General features: G+C 45.0%; 1 protein-coding gene across 1 annotated transcript in view; it reads right to left on the bottom strand.

The window, feature by feature from the left end:
• The window catches only part of gucy1a2 (guanylate cyclase 1, soluble, alpha 2), a 48,603-nt gene that overhangs the window by 11,554 nt on the left and 14,549 nt on the right, over positions 1 to 22,500 (bottom strand). Inside the window, exons 4-6 of the mRNA XM_056442079.1 lie at positions 19,942 to 20,789; positions 6,877 to 7,089; positions 3,952 to 4,228 (exon numbers count right to left, since the gene is read on the bottom strand). Coding sequence (XP_056298054.1) covers positions 3,952 to 4,228; positions 6,877 to 7,089; positions 19,942 to 20,789 — 1,338 coding nt within the window. The remainder of the gene's footprint in view (positions 1 to 3,951; positions 4,229 to 6,876; positions 7,090 to 19,941; positions 20,790 to 22,500) is intronic.

Genomic DNA, 22,500 nt, shown 5'->3' with positions numbered 1-22,500 from the left:
CTCCTCTCACTCCACACACACCTCCTCACTCACTCCTCCCACACACACTCACTCCTCACACACACTCCCTCCTCACCACACACACTCACCTCTCCTCACCCCACACACACTCACTCACTCACACCACTCCACACCTCACTCACTCACACTCACTCACTCCTCCACTCCTCCTCACACACACACTCACACTCCCACTCACTCCTCCTCCACACACACTCCTCCTCTCACTCCTCACACACACACTCCACTCCTCACACTCACCCTCACTCACACTCCCACCACACTCACACTCCTCACACACCACTCACCTCCTCACTCCTCCTCCCTCACTCACACCACTCCTCACTCACTCACTCACTCACACACTCACTCCTCCTCACACCTCCCACACACACTCCTCACCACTCCCTCCACTCCTCCTCACTCACTCTCACACTCACTCACTCACTCGCTCACTCCCACTCACACCACTCACTCACTCCTCCTCACCTCCTCACACCACCTCTCACTCACCCTCACACTCCACTCCTCCTCACCACTCCTCACCCTCACTCCACTCACCTCACTCCTCACTCTCACACACACACACTCACTCTCACACTCACTCACCCTCACACTCACCACCACCCACTCACTCACTCCTCACCCTCCACTCACTCCTCCTCACTCCTCCACACTCACTCCACTCACTCCTCACACCCACTCACTCACCCACACTCCTCCTCACACACTCCTCACCACCTCCTCACACACTCACTCACCTCCACTCACTCACCTCACTCACTCACTCACTCCACTCCTCACTCACACTCCTCACTCCCTCCACCTCCTCACTCCCCACTCCTCACCTCACTCCACTCCTCCTCACTCCTCACACCTCCACACACACCTCACTCACTCCTCCACTCACTCCTCACACTCCTCCACTCACCACCCTCCTCACTCACACTCACTCCACACACCACACACACTCCACCTCCACCACTCACTCCTCACTCCTCACTCACTCACACACACACACACACTCGTCCTCCTCACTCACCTCACACACTCCTCACTCCTCCACCACTCACTCACTCACTCCACTCCTCCTCCACCACACTCACTCCACTCACACCTCACTCACACACACACACACACACACACTCCTCACTCCTCACACACACACACACTCCCTCACTCACACTCACACACACTCACTCCACCTCCTCCCCTCCTCCTCCTCCACCATACACCTGTTCCTCCAACTCCCTCTCTCCTTGACGCGAGACACACCAGCCTCTCTCTCTCCTCTCTCCCAGGACGCGAGAGACACTGAGCCCTCCTCTCCTCCTTGCGACTTTAGGATACACTGTCTCTCCTCCTCCTTATGGGATACTTAGACACTGGCCCTCCTCCTCTCCTTATGATCGCGAGATGACCCTCTCTCCCAGTACACACACACAGTGCACACAGTGCACACACACACACAGTACACACACACACACACAGTACACACAGTACACACAGTACACACAGTACACACACAGTACACACACACAGTACACACAGTACACGTACACACACTCACTACACACACACAGTACACACACAGTACACACACTCACTACACACACACAGTACACACACTCACGTACACACACACAGTACACACACACACACACAGTACACACACACACACAGTACACACACACACACAGTACACACACAGTACACACACAGTACACACACACAGTACACACACACACACACAGTACACACACACAGTACACACACAGACACACACACACACAGTACACACACACACACACAGTACACACACACACAGTGCACACAACACAGTGCACACACACACACACACACACACACAGTACACACACACACAGTACACACACACACAGTACACACAGTACACACACACGCAGTACACACACACAGTACACACAGTACACACACACAGTACACACACACACACAGTACACACACACAGTACACACACACACACACAGTACACACACACACACACACACACAGTACACACACACACACAGTACACACACACACACACAGTACACACACACACACACACACAGTACACACACACACACACACACACACACACAGTACACACACACACACACAGTACACACAGTACACACAAGGTACACACAGTACACACACACACACACACACACACAGTACACACACACACACACAGTACACACACACACAGTACACACACACACACAGTACACACACAGTACACACACACACACAGTACACACACACACACACACAGTACACACACACAGTACACACACAGTACACACACACACAGTACACACACACACAGTACACACACACACACACAGTACACACACACAGTACACACACACAGTACACACAGTACACACACACAGTACACACAGTACACACACAGTACACACACACACAGTACACACACACACACACACACACACAGTACACACACAGTACACACACACACAGTACACACACAGTACACACACACACAGTACACACACGCACACACACAGTACACACACACACAGTACACACACACACACACACACAGTACACACACACACACACACACACACACACAGTACACACACACACACACACACACACAGTACACACACAGTACACACACACAGTACACACACAGTACACACACACACAGTACACACACACACACACAGTACACACACACACACAGTACACACGCACACACACACAGTACACACACACACACAGTACACACGCACACACACAGTACACACACACACACACAGTACACACACACACAGTACACACACACAGTACACACACACACACAGTACACACGCACACACAGTACACACACACACACAGTACACACACACACACAGTACACACACACAGTACACACGCACACACAGTACACACACACGCACACACACACAGCTCACACACACACGCACAGTACACACACATACACAGCTGTGTTTTCATGACCTTTGGGGACATTACATTGACTTATATCGGAGACCTTCCCAAACCTAAAATTAAACCCAAACCTAACCTGACTAACCTTAAACCTAATCCTTTCCCTAACCTAAACCTAACCTGAGCCTAAACCTAACCTGACTAACCTTAAACCAAGTCTTCACCCGTAAAGGTGCCATTATCTCTATTTTGAATATAAAAAGCTGAGTCATTATATTTCTGTCTCCTCAAACACAAACAAGAGGGTGGCTCTAAATTCCTGGGAAGCTTCTCACGTCTTTGGAGAATAATTCATCTTTTACCGTGACTTCAGGTGACCTCAGGTGATCTCAAGTGACCTCAAGTGACCTCAGGTGAACTCAGGTGACCTCAGGTGACCTCAGGTGACTTCAGGTGACCTCAGTTGATCTCAAGTGACTTCAGGTGACCTCAGGTGATCTCAAGTGACCTCAAGTGATCTCAAGTGACCTCAAGTGACCTCAAGTGAACTCAGGTGACCTCAGGTGATCTCAAGTGACCTCAAGTGACCTCAGGTGATCTCAAGTGACCTCAAGTGACTTCAGGTGACCTCAGGTGATCTCAAGTGACCTCAAGTGATCTCAAGTGACCTCAAGTGAACTCAGGTGACCTCAGGTGATCTCAAGTGACCTCAAGTGACTTCAGGTGACCTCAGGTGATCTCAAGTGACCTCAAGTGAACTCAGGTGACCTACGGTGACCTCAAGTGATCTAAAGTGAACTCAGGTGACCTACGGTGACCTCAAGTGATCTAAAGTGATCTCAGGTGACCTACGGTGACCTCAGGTGACCTCAAGTGATCTCAGGTGACCTCAGGTGTGCATAAAAACCATAAGCAATCCCTTGAATGACATCCTATTGTTTCACAGCGTAGAGAATGGTGAGTCACGCCCCGTCCCAACCCGAAGGAGACGGCGTGTCCGTCCACCGACCTTATAGACGTCCAGGATGCCGCACTGGTAGTCGAAGCGAGTGTACAGCTCGTTGAGCATGGAGATGACCTGCATGGGCGTGCACTGGGCGCACACCGCGGTGAAGCCCACGATGTCCGAGAACAGCATGGTCACGTCGTCGAATTTACGGGCGGGCACCGGCTGACCCCGCCACAGCTTCTGAGCCACGTCGCCCGGGAAGATGGAGTAGAGGAGGTCCACGGTTCTCCTCTTCTCCTCCTCCAGCGCCTGGTGGGTCTGCTCTAACGTGGCCTGGAGGAGAGGAGAGAAGGAAAGAAGGAGGTGAAGTGGGAGTACGGAAGTATTAAAACTGATGCATGTGTATTCATTTTTAAGTTTACGTAAGTGAGCAAGTAAGATATGCAGGGTTCATACACATTCTGACCTATGGATTCCCATGACCTTTCTATGACCTTTCTATGACCTTTCCATGACTTTTCCATGACCTTTCTATGACTTTTCCATGACCTTTATATGACCTTTCCATGATCTTTCCATGACGATTTCATTGCATTTTCTATGACTTTTCGATGATCTTTATATGACCTTTCCATGACCTTTCCATGACTTTTCCATGACCTTTATATGACTTTTCAATGACCTTTATATGACCTTTCCATGACTTTTCTATGACAATTTCATTGCATTTTCTATGACTTTTCTATTACCTTTTCATGACAATTTCATTGCATTTTCTATGACTTTCCATGACCTTTCTATGACTTTTCCATGACCTTTATATGACTTTTCGATGACCTTTATATGACCTTTCCATGACCTTTCCATGACTTTTCCATGACCTTTCTATGACTTTTCCATGACCTTTATATGACTTTTCAATGACCCTTTATATGACCTTTCCATGACTTTTCTATGACAATTTCATTGCATTTTCTATGACTTTTCTATTACCTTTTCATGACAATTTCATTGCATTTTCTATGACTTTTCCATGACCTTTTTATGACCTTTCCATGACCTTTCCATGACCTTTCTATTACTTTTCCATGACCTTTCTATTACTTTTCTTATACCTTTCCTTGACCTTTCCATGACCTTTCCATGACATTTCCATGACGATTTCATTGCATTTTCCAAGACTTTAAACCACATTTCCATGACCACATTCTTTTTTTTTAAACCTCGGTGTAAACATGAAAAACTGAGAAAACGTTGTATTTAAACTAACAAAGATAATTCCAAAGCGTACCGTATAAAACCTTAAATGACTCAAATGAATGAGAGACAATAGTTTAGATTAAAATAATAAACATTTATGTCTTTTCAGTTACGGTGCGTTCACTTGCAGCGGGAAAAATGTGCGAGTAAAAAAGAGCGTACGCCGGCTTATATTTAGAGCGTCTTTCTTTTAAAAGCATATTTATTATTTAAAACTCAGTGTAAACGAACATATAACAACATTTCCATGACTTTCTCCAGGTCTTCCATGACCCTGGTGCGTATCTATTCATAGCGGGGGCCCGGGGGAGAAGCTGCAGTGAGCAGATGCGTGGGATCGGGTCAAAACCCAGTGACTTGCTCAAGGGCACTTTGGAAAAGAATTAGAGGAAGCGAGTCTCAGGAGTTCCTCCAGCCGGAAGAGTTTCATGAAGAAGCTTCAGTGAGCTGAACAACGATCATAAAAACAGAATATCGTTGTGTGGTTTCCGTATTTCTACATGGCGCGGTCGCAGGTTGCTGATTGGTTGCCATCAGACAAGAGGGCGGGGCTTAACTGATACGAGCCTGTAAGCGTTTGTAGGCTTACTGGTTATTTATAATACATCATTATTTGAAGACAAACATTTGTTGATGGTCATGTTCATTTCTTAGTCTAATTTTTATCATTTCATAATTTTTACTCAAAAAACCATAATAATTATTTATTTTTTTCACATTTATTTCCATGTATCTACCATTTTATTCATATATTTCACTGCTTTTGTGAACCCAAGAGCTTTTAGTAACCCATTTTCAAACGCCCAAACAGTTTTTCCACGTGAGTAAAGGAATGTTTTCACAAGAGAGATGAAGTTGTTGTTTTTATCTGACATAAATGTCCAGCTTTATGTCTTTATTATCTCTTTACTCTTGTGCCTGAGGACACGTGTCCTCATTATAGAGAGACATGAGATTGTTCTGCAATGTTTGATGTAAGAAACTAATCTGTGTCGGATGCAAGTGTCCTTTAAAAGGTGGAATTAAGAAATTGTGTAAAATCGAGAAAATGACCCCAGAGGGTTAAGTAATAAGCCAGATAGTGAGCCAGGGAGACAGATAGTGAGCAAGGGAGCCAGATAGTGAGCCAGGGTGCCATATAGTGAGCCAGGGAGCAAGATAGTGAGCCAGGGAGACAGATAGGGAGCCAGGGAGCAAGTAAGTGAGCGAGGGAGCCAGATAGTGAGCCAGGGAGCTAGATAATGAGAGAGGGAGCCAGATAGTGAGCAAGGGAGCCAGATAGTGAGTCAGGAAGCCAGATAGTAAGCCAGGGTGCCAGATAGTGAGCAAGGGAGCCAGATAGTGAGCCAGGGAGCCAGATAGTGAGCCAGGGAGCCAGATAGTGAGCAAGGGAGCAAGATAGTGAGCCAGGGAGTCAGCTAGTGAGCGAGGGAGCAAGATAGTGAGCCAGATAGTGAGCCAGATAGTGAGCCAGATAGTGAGCCAGATAGTGAGTCAGGAAGCCAGATAGTGAGCCAGGGAGCCAGATAGTGAGCCAGAGAGCTCATTCCCCTCAACCTGACAACAAGGCCTTTCCCCAACACGTGTTCCTCTGGTCAGCTTCATGTGTCAACAGGTCACACACCTTCAGGAAGGTGGAAAGAAGCAACACATGCATCTGGCTGTTGAAGAGGTTGTGTCTGTGGTCCTGTGTGGAATAGAATCGACCCACAATGCACTACCTTCAGCTTGTCCATCCTCTTCTTCAGGCCGTCCTGGGCCTTGGCCTGCTCCCCCACCAGGATGACGTCCCGCGTGGCGTCGTGGATGGGGATGTCCGACAGGTAGAGGCCTCGGCCCATGAGCTCCTCCAGCTTGTCCACCCGTGGGGAGCCCAGGAACATCAGGGAGCAGGACTCGGGCACGTGGATCATCTGACCCTTCAGCTCCATCACCTGGCGGAGCGAACCAATGGGGAGGGAGAACAGTTACGGAAGTTAGGCCTTTTGTGCAGTTTGCAGAAATACACTGAGCCACAGGAGTTTTTAATAAGAGCCTCTCTCACCACTATGGACGTCACCTGGAGGTCACCTGGACCATTCCATGGGATGTAAAAGGGCCACGACTTTTCCATGACCTGTCTAGGACCTTTCTATGACTTTTCCATGACCTTTCCATTACTTTAAAAAAATACTTTTCTATGATTTAAAAAAACTTTTCCATGACCTATTTAGGACTTTTCTAGGACTTTTCCATGACTTTTCCATGACCTGTCTAGGACCTTTCTATGACTTTTCCATGACCTTTCCATTACTTTAAAAAAATACTTTTCTATGATTTAAAAAAACTTTTCCATGACCTATTTAGGACTTTTCTAGGACTTTTCCATGACTTTTCCATTACCTTTCTAGGACTTTTCCATGACTTTTCTATTACCTTTCCATGACCTTTCTATGACCTTTCTAGGACTTTTCTAAGACCTTTCTATGACCTTTCTAGGACTTTTCCATGACTTTTCCATGACTTTTCTATTACCTTTCTATGACCTTTCTAGGACTTTTCCATGACTTTTCCATGACCTTTCTAGGACTTTTCCATGACTTTTCTAGGACTTTTCCATGACTTTTCCATTACCTTTCTATGACCTTTCTAGGACTTTTCCATGACCTTTCTAGGACTTTTCCATGACTTTTCTATGACCTTTCTATTACCTTTCTATGACCTTTCTAGGACTTTTCCATGACTTTTCTATGACCTTTCTATTACCTTTCTATGACCTTTCTAGGACTTTTCCATGACTTTTCTATGACCTTTCTAGGACTTTTCCATGACTTTTCTATTGCCTTTCTATGACCTTTCTAGGACTTTTCCATGACTTTTCTATTGCCTTTCTATGACCTTTCTAGGACTTTTCCATGACTTTTCTATTACCTTTCTATGACCTTTCTAGGACTTTTCCATGACTTTTCTATGACTTTTCTATGACCTTTCTATGACCTTTCTAGGACTTTTCCATGACTTTTCTATGACCTTTCTAAGACTTTTCCATGACCTTTCTTTGACGTTAACTATGACCTTTCTATGACTTTTCCATGACTTTTCCATGACCTTTCCATGACTTTAAACCAAATTTCCATGAACCAAACATTTTGTGAAATCTTGGTGTGAACATTTAGCGTTTAAACTAACGATGAGGATTCCAGAGGATACAGTCGAACCCTGAAAGAGGCGATTCAAGAACGACGCTGTTGCTCCTCGATGCTGATCCACAGAGATGTGGCCCGACAGGAATGACCTTGAATACAATATATTTGATTAAATACAGAATTATTGTTCGACTGTTCAAGGTCACACGGTGGAAACGACTTTACTTTTTGAAATGCGTAAACAATCGAACGTAATTCTATTGAATCATCGTCATCACGTCACTGGTTTGACCCACTTCATCCGAATGTCCTTGAACAGCCCGTGATGTCATACGTCTGCAGCATCTTTGAATAGCAAGCGTCTGATTGGTCGTGAGACGAATGGAGCTGCGTGTCTACAGCTGCAGTGTTGTTTGTCAACATGATAAAAACTGCAATTGTTTGGTGAATAATAATTAGTTTGACGAGCTCCTTGATATTTTGCACACGTCACCATCGCGCAGCAGAGAGGAGAACACAGCCTGGAGAGAGAGGCAGCCTTCCCTTTCTTGAGTTTACCCATCCCTCTCTCTCTCCCTCTATGTCTCTTTCATTCCTCCATGTCTCTATATATTATTCTCTTTCTATATATGCTCTTCTCTTTGTCTCTCTCTCTCTCTTTGTCTCTCTCTCTCTCATTCCTTCCCTCTCTCTCGTTCTCCGTAGTGTCAGATAGAATATTCTGCCGGTGAGCACACTGCAGCTCCGTTATATTTATAGCACACGGCTCTCCTAGGTCTGCATAATACATGCAGTCTACATCTACACACACACACACACACACACACACACAATTTTCTTATGCTTAAAAAAAAAGACAAAATACATCCAGCAGGGAGACCCATAAACTGCTTCTGACTGTCACACACACACAAACTTAAACAAACAAATACACACAGTCACACACACTCACACACAAACATACATTCACACACAGACACATACACTCACACTCTCACACACACATTGTGACGACCTCTGCCTCACTGTCTCTGCTGGGGGTGTGGGGGGGTGTGTGGGTGCTTCTCTCTCCCTGATTGTCTCCAGGTGCAGCCTCTCCCCAGGTGCTCTCAATCCAATCAGGATCTCCATAAAGGACCTGAGGAGGGCTGCAGTCTTTCTCTCTCTGGCCGGAGGATGTAGGACGAGGAGCAGCCAGGAACCGCTGACCGCCGGGCTATGAATTGTGTTTCCGCCGGTGTTGTTATCCGGTAGCGGTGGAATAAAACTTCTCTCTTTTTCTACTCGCGCCACAGTCTCCATCGTGCGTTTGTTGTGGCTGAGAGCCAAGCCATGACAGCTGGGGGCTCGTCCGAACTGGTAAGATAAGGTTGTGTGTTTGAGTTAGTTCGTTATTTTGTACGGAGTTTCTCCTGATAGGTGGTAGCGACGGTTCCCTTGGGGTCGTTGTGCGGGGTGTAATGTTGTGGTGAAAGTGGCTGAAACTTCGGTTTGGGAGCATGGCCGTGGTCGCAGTATTTTTGCTAGCTTGCTAGTCGCTTTGCTCGGCCAGCGGTCTGTAGTGCATAAGTACCCGCCGCAAGTAACCACATGAAGACTAGGGAGGTGATTAGTTAGCGGGTGTCGTAGTGAGTGGGGAAACTCCAATCAGTTTTTTTTTTGTCTCAGTGTAAACTCCTGTGTTGCGTTGTAGTATGGCGGATATAGACGCGTTTATCAGGGCTCCGTCTCAGGAAGCCCTTGGAAATTTCTCAATGGAGCAGCTGCTCATTATTGCGGAACATTTCTCGGTGGAAGTCGTGGGCGATAAGAGGCTAAAAAGCACTATAAAAGCCTCTATTGAGTCGGCATTATGTGAAACGGGAGTGTTGCCGGCAGAGAAAGAGGGGGTGGTAAAACCTCTGTGGCAAGCTAGTTCACTGTCCTTTGAGCAGCAGAAGGAGATATTATTGTTGCAGCTGAGTCATGACAAAAGGAGGTATGAGATGGAGTTTGAAAAGGAGATTGCAGTGGAGAGGATGCGGCAGGAGACTGAGAAAGCCAAAATTGATATGGAAGGACAGCGTCTTTCCATGGGTGAGTGGCACGGTGTACAGGGGCCCAAGTCGCCTCCGCGGTTCGATGCTAACAACTTGCGCTTGTTACCGCAATTTAATGAAGGTGATCCTGACACTTTTTTTTTGCTTTTTGAACGAGTGGCTAAAGCTAGGGAATGGCCGGATGCAGACTGTGCCCTGATGCTTCAGTGTGTACTCACAGGAAAAGCACAGTCCGCATATTCTGCGCTATGTTCGGAGGATAGCTCTAGCTATGTAAAAATAAAGTTGGCGGTGCTTAGAGTGTATGAACTTGTTCCTGAGGCTTATCGACAGCGGTTTAGGTCCTTGGAGAAAAAACAGGGGCAGACTTATGTGGAAATGGCAAGGGATTTGTCGATTCATTTTAAACGTTGGTTAGCTGCTCTGGACATCACTTCTTTTGACAAATTGGGTGAACTCATGATTTTGGAACAGTTCAAAAACATCCTTCCTGACAACATTGCAACCTATATAACAGAACACAGGGTAACTTCGGCATCCAAGGCTGCAGGAGCAGCGGATGAGTTTGTGTTACTGCATAAGGGCAAGTTCGGAGGGCGCGCTCGAGATCTGCCTGGGTTTGGGGGAAGTGGAAGGGCTGTTGATGTTGGGTCATTTGGGATGGATCCAAAGAAAGTGGCTTGGGAAAAATCGGAGGATACTTGTAACTATTGTCGTGAGAAAGGCCATTGGAAACCAGATTGTCCGGTGCTTAGAGCAAAATCCAAGGGAGGAAGATTTGTGGGTAAACCAGTTGCGTTCGCTGCTCCTGTGAGTAGCTGCTGTGTTGACAAGGCGCTTACGGACCACTTGTGTGGACCTGAGGTTCTGGCATCCTATGCTCCTTTTATAAGAGAGGGGTTGGTGTCATTGGTAGGTAGCCAAGTCAAAATTCCAATTAAAATTTTGAGGGATACAGGGGCGTTTGACTCCTTTATTATTGACTCTGTTCTGCCTTTGTCTGAGAAAAGTGACACGGTTCGGACTCGGGGGATGGGATTAACGGTTTTTCCTGTTCCTGTTCATAGGATGTATCTTGACTGTGATCTTGTTAAAGGGGATGTGGCTATTGGGGTACGTCCGGCTTTTCCAATCGAGGGGATACAGTTCATTCTGGGTAACGATTTAGCAGGTGGTAGTCTGGGCTGATGGTTCTTCTGTGGTAGTCACTGGTGGTCTGATTGAGGCAGGAGCTGAGAGGCGCTCTACAGTGGTGCCAGACGTTACGGCCTCGTGTGTGATCACACGGGCTAGGGCCAAAAGGGATCATGACTTGCTATCAGATGGAAAGTCAACTGACACAGTGGAGGTTTCATCTTTGTCTGAGTTTTCGGTGTTACTTACACACCATGAGGTGGGAAAGGAGCAACGTCAGGATTCTTCATTGAAGGGGCTTTTTGACTGTGCTGCGCCAATGGCAGAAAGGGAAAACGCTTCAAGTGGATACATGTTGCGTAATGACTTGTTGTTTAGAAGATGGATGGCTGTTGATGGTAGGGAAACTGAGGTTTTCCAGCTGGTGGTGCCAACTAAGCTTCGTCCTCTTGTCCTGAAAGTCGCACACGATGAGTGTGGACACTTTGGGGTTCGGAAAACATATTTGAACATCCTGAGGCACTACTTTTGGCCACGTCTAAAGACAGATGTGTCGCAGTATATCAGAACATGTCATGTGTGTCAGCTGACAGGGAAACCAAACCAGAAGATCAAACCAGCACCACTACAGCCGATACAAGTGGTAAGTGAACCATTTACACATCTCATTGTGGATTGTGTGGGTCCTTTACCATGTTCAAAGTCTGGTTGCAAATATCTGCTGACTGTGATGTGTCAAACCACTAGGTATCCAGCGGCTTATCCTTTGAGGTCGATTACAACTAAGGCTGTGGTTAGGGCTTTGTCGCAGTTTATTTCAATATTTGGTATTCCTAAGGTCGTTCAGAGTGATCAAGGCTCCAATTTTTCATCTCACAAGTTTGCTCAGGTGTTGAAACTTTTGAAGATTAAGAAGAACCAGTCAACAGCTTACCACGCCCAAAGTCAGGGTGCTTTGGAAAGGTTTCACCAGACATTGAAATCCTTGTTACGTGCTTACTGTACTGAGCTAGATGGAGACTGGGAGGAAGGTCTTCCTTGGTTGATGTTGGCTGCAAGGGAGGCGGTACATGAAGGTACGGGGTTTAGCCCTAATGAGTTAGTTTTCGGACATACGATACGGGGTCCCTTAGCAGTGCTGAAAAAGGGTTGTGTGGACACTGAGCCACCACGAAGCTTGGTGGATTATGTGAATGGCTTCAGACGTCGGTTGGTTGTTGCTTTGAGTATGGCACAGGAAAAGCTGTCAGTGTCTCAAAGGAAAATGAAAAAGTTGTATGACCGTCGTTCGACACGACAGGAGTTTAATCCAGGTGACCAAGTCCTATTACTTATGCCTATTATTGGTTCCCCATTTCAGGCGAAGTATTCAGGTCCATACACTATCATTGAGAAAACTTCTGATTTAAATTATGTTGTGGCAACACCAGAACGAAGGAAGACTAAACGCCTCTGTCATGTAAATCTTCTGAAACCCTACCACAAGCGGGAGGTTAACACAAACACAGGGGTGGAGAAGGAGGAAGGCCAGTCGGCTGTTGCGGTGACACATGGTTTGACGCATGAAGGGGATATAGTGCCTGAACCAGATGATAGTTTGCTCTGTGGTCGTTTGAGAAATTCGGAATCGCTAGATAATTTAGACAAGTTGTTGTCTCATTTGGCAGAATCAAGACGTGAGGAACTCTCAGCAGTGGTACACAAATATCTGTGTCTATTTGGAGACACTCCTTCGCAAACTGACTGGGCTGAGCATGATATTGATGTTGGGGACGCTCAGCCGATTAAGCAACATTTTTATCGCATGCCACCAGTCAAGCGTAATCGGCTGGATGCAGAGATTAATTACATGTTGGAGAATAAAATTGCGGTCCCATCAGCATCTAGTTGGGCGTCTCCATGTATTTTGGTGCCGAAGCAGGATGGGACACCTAGATTCTGTACTGATCTAAGAAAAGTAAATGCGGTAACAAAATCTGACTCTTTTCCTTTGCCGCGGATGGATGACTGTATAGATCAGGTGGGGTCTGCAAAATATGTTAGCAAATTTGATTTGCTTAAAGGGTATTGGCAGGTCCCCTTGTCCAAGCGAGCACAGGAAATAGCGGCATTTATCACACCATCGGGACTTTATTCATATAAGGTAATGCCGTTTGGGTTAAAAAATGCCCCTGCTACATTCCAACGGTTGATGAATCGCGTGGTGTCGGGTTTAGAGGGCTGTACGGTGTATCTGGACGATTTGGTAATTTGCAGTGAGACTTGGACGGCTCATGTTCAGCGCATCGAGAGGTTGTTTGAACGGTTGGCGGAGGCACATCTGACTATTAATTTGGCCAAATGTGTCTTTGCAGAGGCAACAGTGACATATCTAGGCCATGTGGTAGGTCAGGGTTGTGTGGCTCCAGTTCTGGCCAAGGTCAGAGCAATATCTGAATACCCACAGCCCACAACCAAAAAGGAACTCCAGAGATTTTTGGGTATGGTGGGTTACTACAGGAGGGTCTGTGAACATTTTTCCAGTACAGTGTTTCCTTTGACTGAACTTCTTAGGGCTAAGGAAAAATATACTTGGTCGATTGACTGTCAGAGCGTTTGAGAGGGTTAAGGCTCTGTTGTGCTCCTCTCAGGCGTTAGCGGCTCCATGTTTTGATCGTCCTTTTAGTCTCCAAGTAGATGCAAGCCAAGTGGGAGTCGGTGCGGTTCTGCTCCAGCTTGACAAGGGGGGGGTAGAGAGACCCGTCAGTTTCTTTTCAAAGAAACTTAACAGCTACCAAAGGAATTATTCGGTTATTGAGAAGGAAGCGTTAGCACTCATTTGCGCGTTGCAGCATTTCACTGTATATGTGGGAGCAGGAGGACCAATTTTGGTTTACACAGATCACAATCCCCTGACCTTTTTACATTCAATGAAGTGTCCCAACCAAAGACTGACGAGGTGGTCTTTGTTTCTTCAGGCTTACAACCTTGATATTAGGCACATTAGGGGGTCCGACAATGTTATTGCTGACGCGCTGTCACGGGCCCCATGGCACTAAGTATTGCTTTGTGGTTTGGGATCGGGGAGGTTGCAGGAGCCGGTGATCCTGGGGACACCGACTTTAAGGGGGGGGGTGTGACGACCTCTGCCTCACTGTCTCTGCTGGGGGGGTGTGGGTGCTTCTCTCTCCCTGATTGTCTCCAGGTGCAGCCTCTCCCCAGGTGCTCTCAATCCAATCAGGATCTCCATAAAGGACCTGAGGAGGGCTGCAGTCTTTCTCTCTCTGGCCGGAGGATGTAGGACGAGGAGCAGCCAGGAACCGCTGACCGCCGGGCTATGAATTGTGTTTCCGGCGGTGTTGTTATCCGGTAGCGGTGGAATAAAACTTCTCTCTTTTTCTACTCGCGCCACAGTCTCCATCGTGCGTTTGTTGTGGCTGAGAGCCAAGCCATGACAACATACACTACCGTTCAAAAGTTTGGGATCACTTAGAAATGACTTTATTTTTCAAAGAAAAGCACTGTTTTTTCAATAAAGATAACATTGAATTAATCAGAAATACCCTCTCTACATTGTTAATGTGGTAAATGACTATTCTAGGTGGAAACGTCTGGTTTCTAATGAAATATCTCCAGAGGTGTATAGAGGCCCATTTCCATCAACGATCACTCCAGTGTTCTAATGGTACATTGTGTTTGCTAATCGCCTTAGAAGACTAATGGATGATTAGAAAACCCGTGCAATTATGTTAGCACAGCTGAAAACAGTTATGCTGGTGATATAAACTATACAACTGGCCTTCCTTTGAGCTTGAAGTTTGTAGAACAAAATTAATATTTCAAATATTAATCATTATTTCGAGAGAGCACAGGGTGGGGGAGATAGAGAGAGAGATTGCTATCTTCTTTAATTGTGTACAGAAGATATAATTATACCAGATTACTCTGTGTGCGTCTATCCGTCACTCTCACACACACACTAATGCACAGATACACACATCCGTGGACACACACACACACACACACATCCCTGGAGGTGGTCGCGTTGGCCTAGTTGTGCGTCTGTGTTTAACTCGGCAGCACTCTGCTCTCCTTCTGCCTCTCTGGCGTCGCAGGGAACGAGGAGGCGAGTGAAGGAAGGAAGGGAAGTAACGCACCGAAAGAAGGGGGCGAAGTGGGAGAGACGCGAGTGTAAATGACCGTTAATAAAGTGATTATTCCCCAAAAGCCTTTATTTTGTAAGTGCCTTTGTATGTTTTAGGTCCTTTTATTTTGAAACTCTTCCGGCGAGACAGGAAGTAGATGAGTCTCATTCGTCCCGAGATCTCTTCCTCCACAGTGTTCACTGTGTGCTGATCACAGTGCTCACACTAAGAGAGCTGGGACTTGGCTTTTCCAGAAGGTCTTTGAATGCCTCTTGCACCGCCTCCATGTCCCCGGGTGAGCTGAACGTCCACTCCAGGCCACACACACACACACACACACACACACACAGCCTTCTGTGGCCTCTTCACCTTCTTTACTTTGGCCTGTCGCCGCCTCTCGCTGCCCTTTCTGGTGAAGATGTCAGCCCGACCTCTCTTCCTCTCCCCCCTTTGTTCTGCTTCTCTTTCCAGGTGACACAAGATTCATTATGAACATTTTTTTTAAAGTACAACGATCTCTCCTTGAAGCGTTTAGTGGGGACTTGTTTGGAGCGAGTGTCTAACTCAGGATTCATACACATGAACCAATGGATTTCCATGACTTTTCCATGACCTTTCTATGACTTTTCTATGCCTTTTCCAGGACTTTTCTAGGACCTTTCCATGACTTTTCCATTACCCTTTCAAGACTTTTCTAGGACCTTTCCATGACTTTTCTAGGACCTTTCTAGGACCTTTCCAATAATTTTCTAGGACCTTTCCAGGAATGTTCTAGGACCATTCTAGGACTTTTCTAGGACCTTTCCATTACTTTTCTAGGACCTTTCCAGGACTTTTCTAGGACCTTTCCATGACTTTTCTAGGACCTTTCTAGGACTTTTCTATTCTAGGACCTTTCCAGGACTTTTCTAGGACCTTTCCATGAATGTTCTAGGAACATTCTAGGACTTTTCTAGGACCTTTCCGTGACTTTTCTAGGACCTTTCCAGTAATTTTCTAGGACCTTTCCAGGAATGTTCTAGGAACATTCTAGGACTTTTCTAGGACCTTTCCGTGACTTTTCTAGGACCTTTCTTGGACCTTTCCATGACTTTTCTAGGACTTTTCTAGAACCTTTCTAGGACTTTTCCAGGACTTTAAACCAAATTTCCATGACCAAACTTTTAAAAAAGTGAGAAAACTTTGTATTTAAACTAACAAATAGAATTCCAAAGCATACAGTCAATAACCTTAAATGAGAAATGAATGAGACAATAGTTTAGATTTAAAGAATAAACATTTGTCTTTTCAGTGAAGGTGCGTCATTCTTTTAAAAACATACATTAATTATCTAAAACTCAGCGTGAATTAACGTATGAATACAACACATTTCCAGGACTTTTCCAGAACCTTTCAGATATAATTTTTTTTCAAGAGCTTTTCCAGGCTTGGAAATAACCATTTAAAAAACTCCATGACTCTTCCAGGTTTTCCATGACCGTAGGGAGCCTGGTATGTGTACGTATGGAGGATCTGAGGACCCGGCGTTCCCGTGTTTGGGAATCTGTTCAGATTAACCCCAAAATCACCCAATCAGAGCTCCGTGAACACGTTGTTCACACAACCTGGAGCTCAGAGGAATGACTCATCAAACAGAAGCTGCTCCTTCTAGTTATAATATAATAACGACCTTCGGTAATGTCAACAGAATAATAGAAGAACTCTATTTATCATTTCAGATAAAAAACGAATGAGCAACTATTTTGGTTTTAAAGCCAAAATGCTTTTAAACATTTACTAAAGTTCCATATTTTATTGTTTTGTGCTTTTCCTTTTGTCACGCATGATAATAAACTGGAGATCTTGAGGTGTGTATAAAACGAGACATTCAAAGACCTATATAATTCTAATGTTTCACTATTTAATGACTTCATACAAAACAATTAATTAAATATTTATTATTATATATTGAAAATAATTGTTAGTTGCAGCCAAAAAAAAAGAGTTAAAGCCCTTAAACCAAAATGTTTTAATATAATATCTAGATGCATAGGAGATGTTGTTGTGTGTAATTTTGTTGTGTTATTATTCTATATAATATAAAAAACAGAAAGGCTGAAAAGGTATAGGTAGAATAAAAACATGCTTATATATTCCTATCCTAAATTATTAGAATAAAATAAATCAGAAAATTAATAGAACAAATATAGAAAAGAATAATAAAGAAAATAAAAAAAATATATACATATATTCGTCTTCCGAATACATATGTTTCAATCACACTCATAACTAGGGATGGGCATCGAGAACCGGTTCTGTTTTAGAACCGGTTCCCAGTGAACCGATTGTTTGGGATCGTCAGCCAAATTCTTTAACGGTTCTGCTAACGGTCCTCTGTGGCGTTGCGCATGCGCAAACTTTTTTTGTTTCTTCTTCAGACTGCAGCAAACATGGCAACTAGGCAGAAGCGTTCTAAAGTTTGGCTCCATTTCACACGACAAAAAGTGCTAGTGTGCGGTGCGAGTGTGCTCACCTGTGTGCGCGCATTACGACAGCATTTAACAGAGCGGAGCATTGCGTGCGCTCTGATCGCTCTTTTAATGAAGTATCGACACTAAAAATATGCTAAATCACATTGTTTTTAACGTACGGGTACTTTGTTAGCATCGCTACACCGTGCAGCGTGACAGCAGCAGATCTAGCGGACTAACATTCAAGCTAACCCAACTTCCCAAACGCTGTGGACATCTGAACGCTGATTGGCCGAGACGCGACACGTCCCATCAAAGATGTTTTATTGCGAAGAGCACCACTTCACATTTTCTCCGCGTCTCACTGCAATCTCAACGGCAGCGGGCCAGGTGAACACAATAATAAATCGGAACGCGTCTCTGGTATTGTTCAGGGGGCGGGGCCACATGGGGAGGCATTCATTCTGTAAACCAGCTTTCACGATATAAATAATCTCCATTGCCATCCAATTTAGCTGATGAGGTTCAGAGTCAGACCGGTTCAGAGGCTGGTCGTCTGTCTGGGTCTCAGGCTACAGCACGTCTTGTCCACCTCCTCATATCTTTGTGTTCATCCTCCATCTGAGAGAGTGTTCTCCACGGCTGGAGACACAATAAGTCCTGAGAGATCGCGGATCCTCCCGGAGAAAGCAGACATGCTTATTTTTCTGCACAAGAATTGTTGATGATCCATACAATCGATGGTTGCACACTTGGTATTTGCCACTGCTAGTTTCATTTTTGGCAGCTCAGTTCATATACCCTTTTAAAAAAAGGAAGGAGCACTGTAATTTCTAGGAACATGTTTAAATTAAACAGAATGAATTTTATTTAAGTTATGTAAGTTTTATTTTAAGTTCAAGAGGAATATGTATAAATGTTTTTGGTTATTTAAAAAAATGTAAATGTGTATGTATACAAACTGTATATGGTGTGTGCAGCATTATAGAAAATTATAGAAAAGAAAATTAATGTAAATAAACCCGTTTGTGCTCTTTTTTCACCCCTTGCCCAATAAGAATCGATAAGAGAATCGATAAGGAATCGAATCGATAAGCAGGAATCGATAAGGCATCGGAATCGTTAAAATCTTCTCAATTCTCATCCCTACTCATAACCCTCAAAAATAGTTTTTAAAATAATCCTTTTGAAAACCAGAAATGCGTTGAGTTGGACTCCTACAATAGAAACACATCTTCTTTTAATCCCTTTTGCATTTAATCTGCAGAGCTCACAAATCATCTGCATCGTGTAGCATAACTAACGGATTACTTTGCATAATCTGCTAATGTTAATTATTTTGGGGTTGTTTATAAATGTATTTTAACTGGTTTGTAGCTCTCTGGATTTTATCTTCTTTGAAAAAAATCAATACATATAATTTGGAAATTATATTAAAACTAAGAAATAGGTCATAATTGTTAATAGTTGTTTAAAAAATGTAGTAACAATAAATAGCCACAAAGAAATAAGAATAACATTGATATGATTGTCTGATTTGTTTTCCGTTTCACTTTGAATCTGTAGACTACTGCCTAAGTCTTATTATTGCCTAATAGTCTTATTATTAACTAATAGTCGTATTATTAACTAATAGTCGTATTATTGCCTAATAGTCTTATTATTGCCTAATAGTCTTATTATTAACTAATAGTCGTATTATTGCCTAATAGTATTGTTAATTGCTCATACACTGTAAGCCTAAATAAGTATATTTATTATTTTTGAACAAAGGTTAAATGTTATTTCACACAAGCCCCTGGATTTTAGTCAGTGGGGAAAAATCTGCCCCCTAAAAGAATACGTAAATGTCCTCCCCTGGCAGTACGGTGGTGAGAAGTGGTATTACATGTGTTACGCACGAGGCCTCCTTACCTTCTCCTTGGTGTCGGGCCTGGTGCAGATGGTGAACGGCGAGGCCAGCCTCTGCAGGATTCCCTGGAACGAGGGCGCCATCTTGGGGGAGACGATCTCGAAGAAGTCCCTGAACAAGAGGCTCCGGTGAGGCTCGATGCGAGCCTGCCTCCTAAGCCCCTCCCCCAGCTGCAGCAGCTCCATGCGGGGGCCGAGCACCAGGTGGAACGGGAACACCCGGCAGAACGTGGCCAGGCCGATGCACAGGTCGCTCGGGTCGGTGGAAAAGGAGAGGCGTCTGGCGGCGTTCGCCGGGGGGGCGGCGGCGAGGGAAGGAGGGGGGCGTGTCTCCAGGATCTGGAAGGACAAGCACACCGTGGGAATGGAGGTGGGGAAAGGAGAGGGAGGGGACGGCGACGAGGTGGGCGTGGCAGAGTCTCCGTCCGTGTGTTCCGCGTCCTCATTGGGCAATAAGGGAGTGAGAGGCGGGACCTCTTCCACCTCCACTTCCGAGTGAAAGATCCGCCTGGCGACAGCCCGGATGAAGCCCGGCATCACCAAGCCCACGACGGGGGCGGGGTTGAAGCAATGGAGGAGCAACACTTTCCCTCTTCCTTCTCCTCCTCCTCGCTCCTCCAACGTCCTCCTCCCTTTCTCCTCCTCGGAGAGGTCCTTGCACTGGAAGGAGGGGCTCTCGGAGGAGGCGCGGCGCCCCGTGGACGTGCGAATGTGTTCCAAGATGGCGTCGAAGCCGTTGAAGAAGTCCTGGAGGTTTCCGCCGACCGCCCGGAGCACTCGCTCGTTCTCCTCGAAGCAGAGGCTGAAGAACTCCTCTCCGAAATGCTCCCGCAGCTCGCAGAACGGGACTCCTGGGGGGGAGGAGGCGCAGACATGGACGTCAGCGACAAGGAGGAGCACAGAGACAAGGAGAGGCATCTGGAACCAAACATGGTTCCTCAGAGTGATGCCATAGAGGAACCATTTCTGGTTCCACAAAGAACCTTTAGAACCAGGGTTCTTTAAAAAAACATTTCCTCAAAGAGTTCTTCAAAAAACCCATAAAGGTGTCTCAAAGAACCTTCAAAACATGGTTCTTCAAGGCACAATTTCTGGTTCCACGAAGAACCTTTAGAACGAGGGTTCTTTTACCCTCCTGTTACCTTAGGGTCAATTTGACCCCATTCACTGTTTAACCCTCCTGTTACCTTTATATTTACTGACATATTTTACCCTTGGGGTCAATTTGATCCCAGCAATTAAAACCTCCAGAAAATTATTAGAAGTAATATTGTTTTCCAAGTTTAAGTGTGAGGTACTTTATGTTTGTTTGTTGACTACCTAAATAGCCCTTTAAATATATAAAAAAGTTGATATTTCTTAGATGTTTGACACAGTGAAAAACAGCCTGGGGTCAAATTGACCTCAAAGAACACCGACATTAAACATTGAATGGGGTCAAATTGACCCTAAAGGTAACAGGAGGGTTAAAGAACCAAGTTCCTTAAATATTTCTTCAAAGAACCCATAAAGGTGTCTTAAAGAACCTTAAAAAAAAAATTTACGGCACCATTATTTGGTTCCACAAAGAACCTTTCAAACGAGGGTTCTTTAAAGAACCAAGTTCCTTAAAGAGTTCTTCATAGAACCTATAAAGGTGTCTCAAAGAACCTTTAAAAAATGGTTCTTTAAGGCACCATTTCTGGTTCCACAGAGAACCTTTCAAACCAGGGTTCTTTATAGAACCGTGTCTTTAAAGAGTTCTTCAAAGAACCTATTAAGGTGTCTCAAAGAACCTTCAAAAATGGTTCCACAAAGAACCTTTCGAAACATGGTTCTTTAAAGAACCATGTCCTTAAATATTTCTTTAAATAGCCTAATAATGGTGCCTTAAAGAACCTTCAAAACATGGTTCTTTATGGCACCATTTCTGGTTCCACAAAGAACCTTTCAAACCAGGGTTCTTTAAAGAACCGTATTTTAAACATTTCTTCAAAGAACCTTGAAAGGTTGGATCTTTAAAGTACCATTTCTGGTTCCTCAAAGAACCTTTCAAACCCGGGTTCTTTAAAGAACAGTTCTTCAAAGAACCCATAAAGGTGTCTCAAATAACCTTTAAAAATGGTTCTTCAAGGCACCATTTCTAGTTCCACAAAGAACCCTTCGAAAAAAGGTGAAGAGTTCTTCAGTAGTTGATGGATCTTCGTAGAACCACAAAACCTTTTAAAGAACCATTAAAGAACCTTAATTGTTCTGCGGTCCTTTGAGGCCACACGCACGTTATTAATATCATGGTGCTCAACAACACTGACGTATGAATACATTTCGTATGACTGAGGGAACCTCCTCTTGGATCCCGTCTCAGGTTCTCCTCTCGATGCGCCCCTTAAGGTGCGTTCACACCAGAAGCAAAACTATTTTTTCGCGCGACCGAATCCCATGAAAAGTCAACGTACAGACGCGTGTGGCTGCGATAGACGCCATATTTTCCCGGGCTGCGCGTTGGGGGCGACCCGATGTGGCCGGCGCGTTTTCAGCGGCGTAATTTTCGCCCCGAGTTGAAAATATTTCGAGTTGAAATAT

Source organism: Pseudoliparis swirei, chromosome 20 (genome assembly GCF_029220125.1).
Source record: "Pseudoliparis swirei isolate HS2019 ecotype Mariana Trench chromosome 20, NWPU_hadal_v1, whole genome shotgun sequence".
Classification (NCBI taxonomy): domain Eukaryota; kingdom Metazoa; phylum Chordata; class Actinopteri; order Perciformes; family Liparidae; genus Pseudoliparis; species Pseudoliparis swirei.
This window is presented reverse-complemented; position numbering and strand designations above follow the sequence as displayed.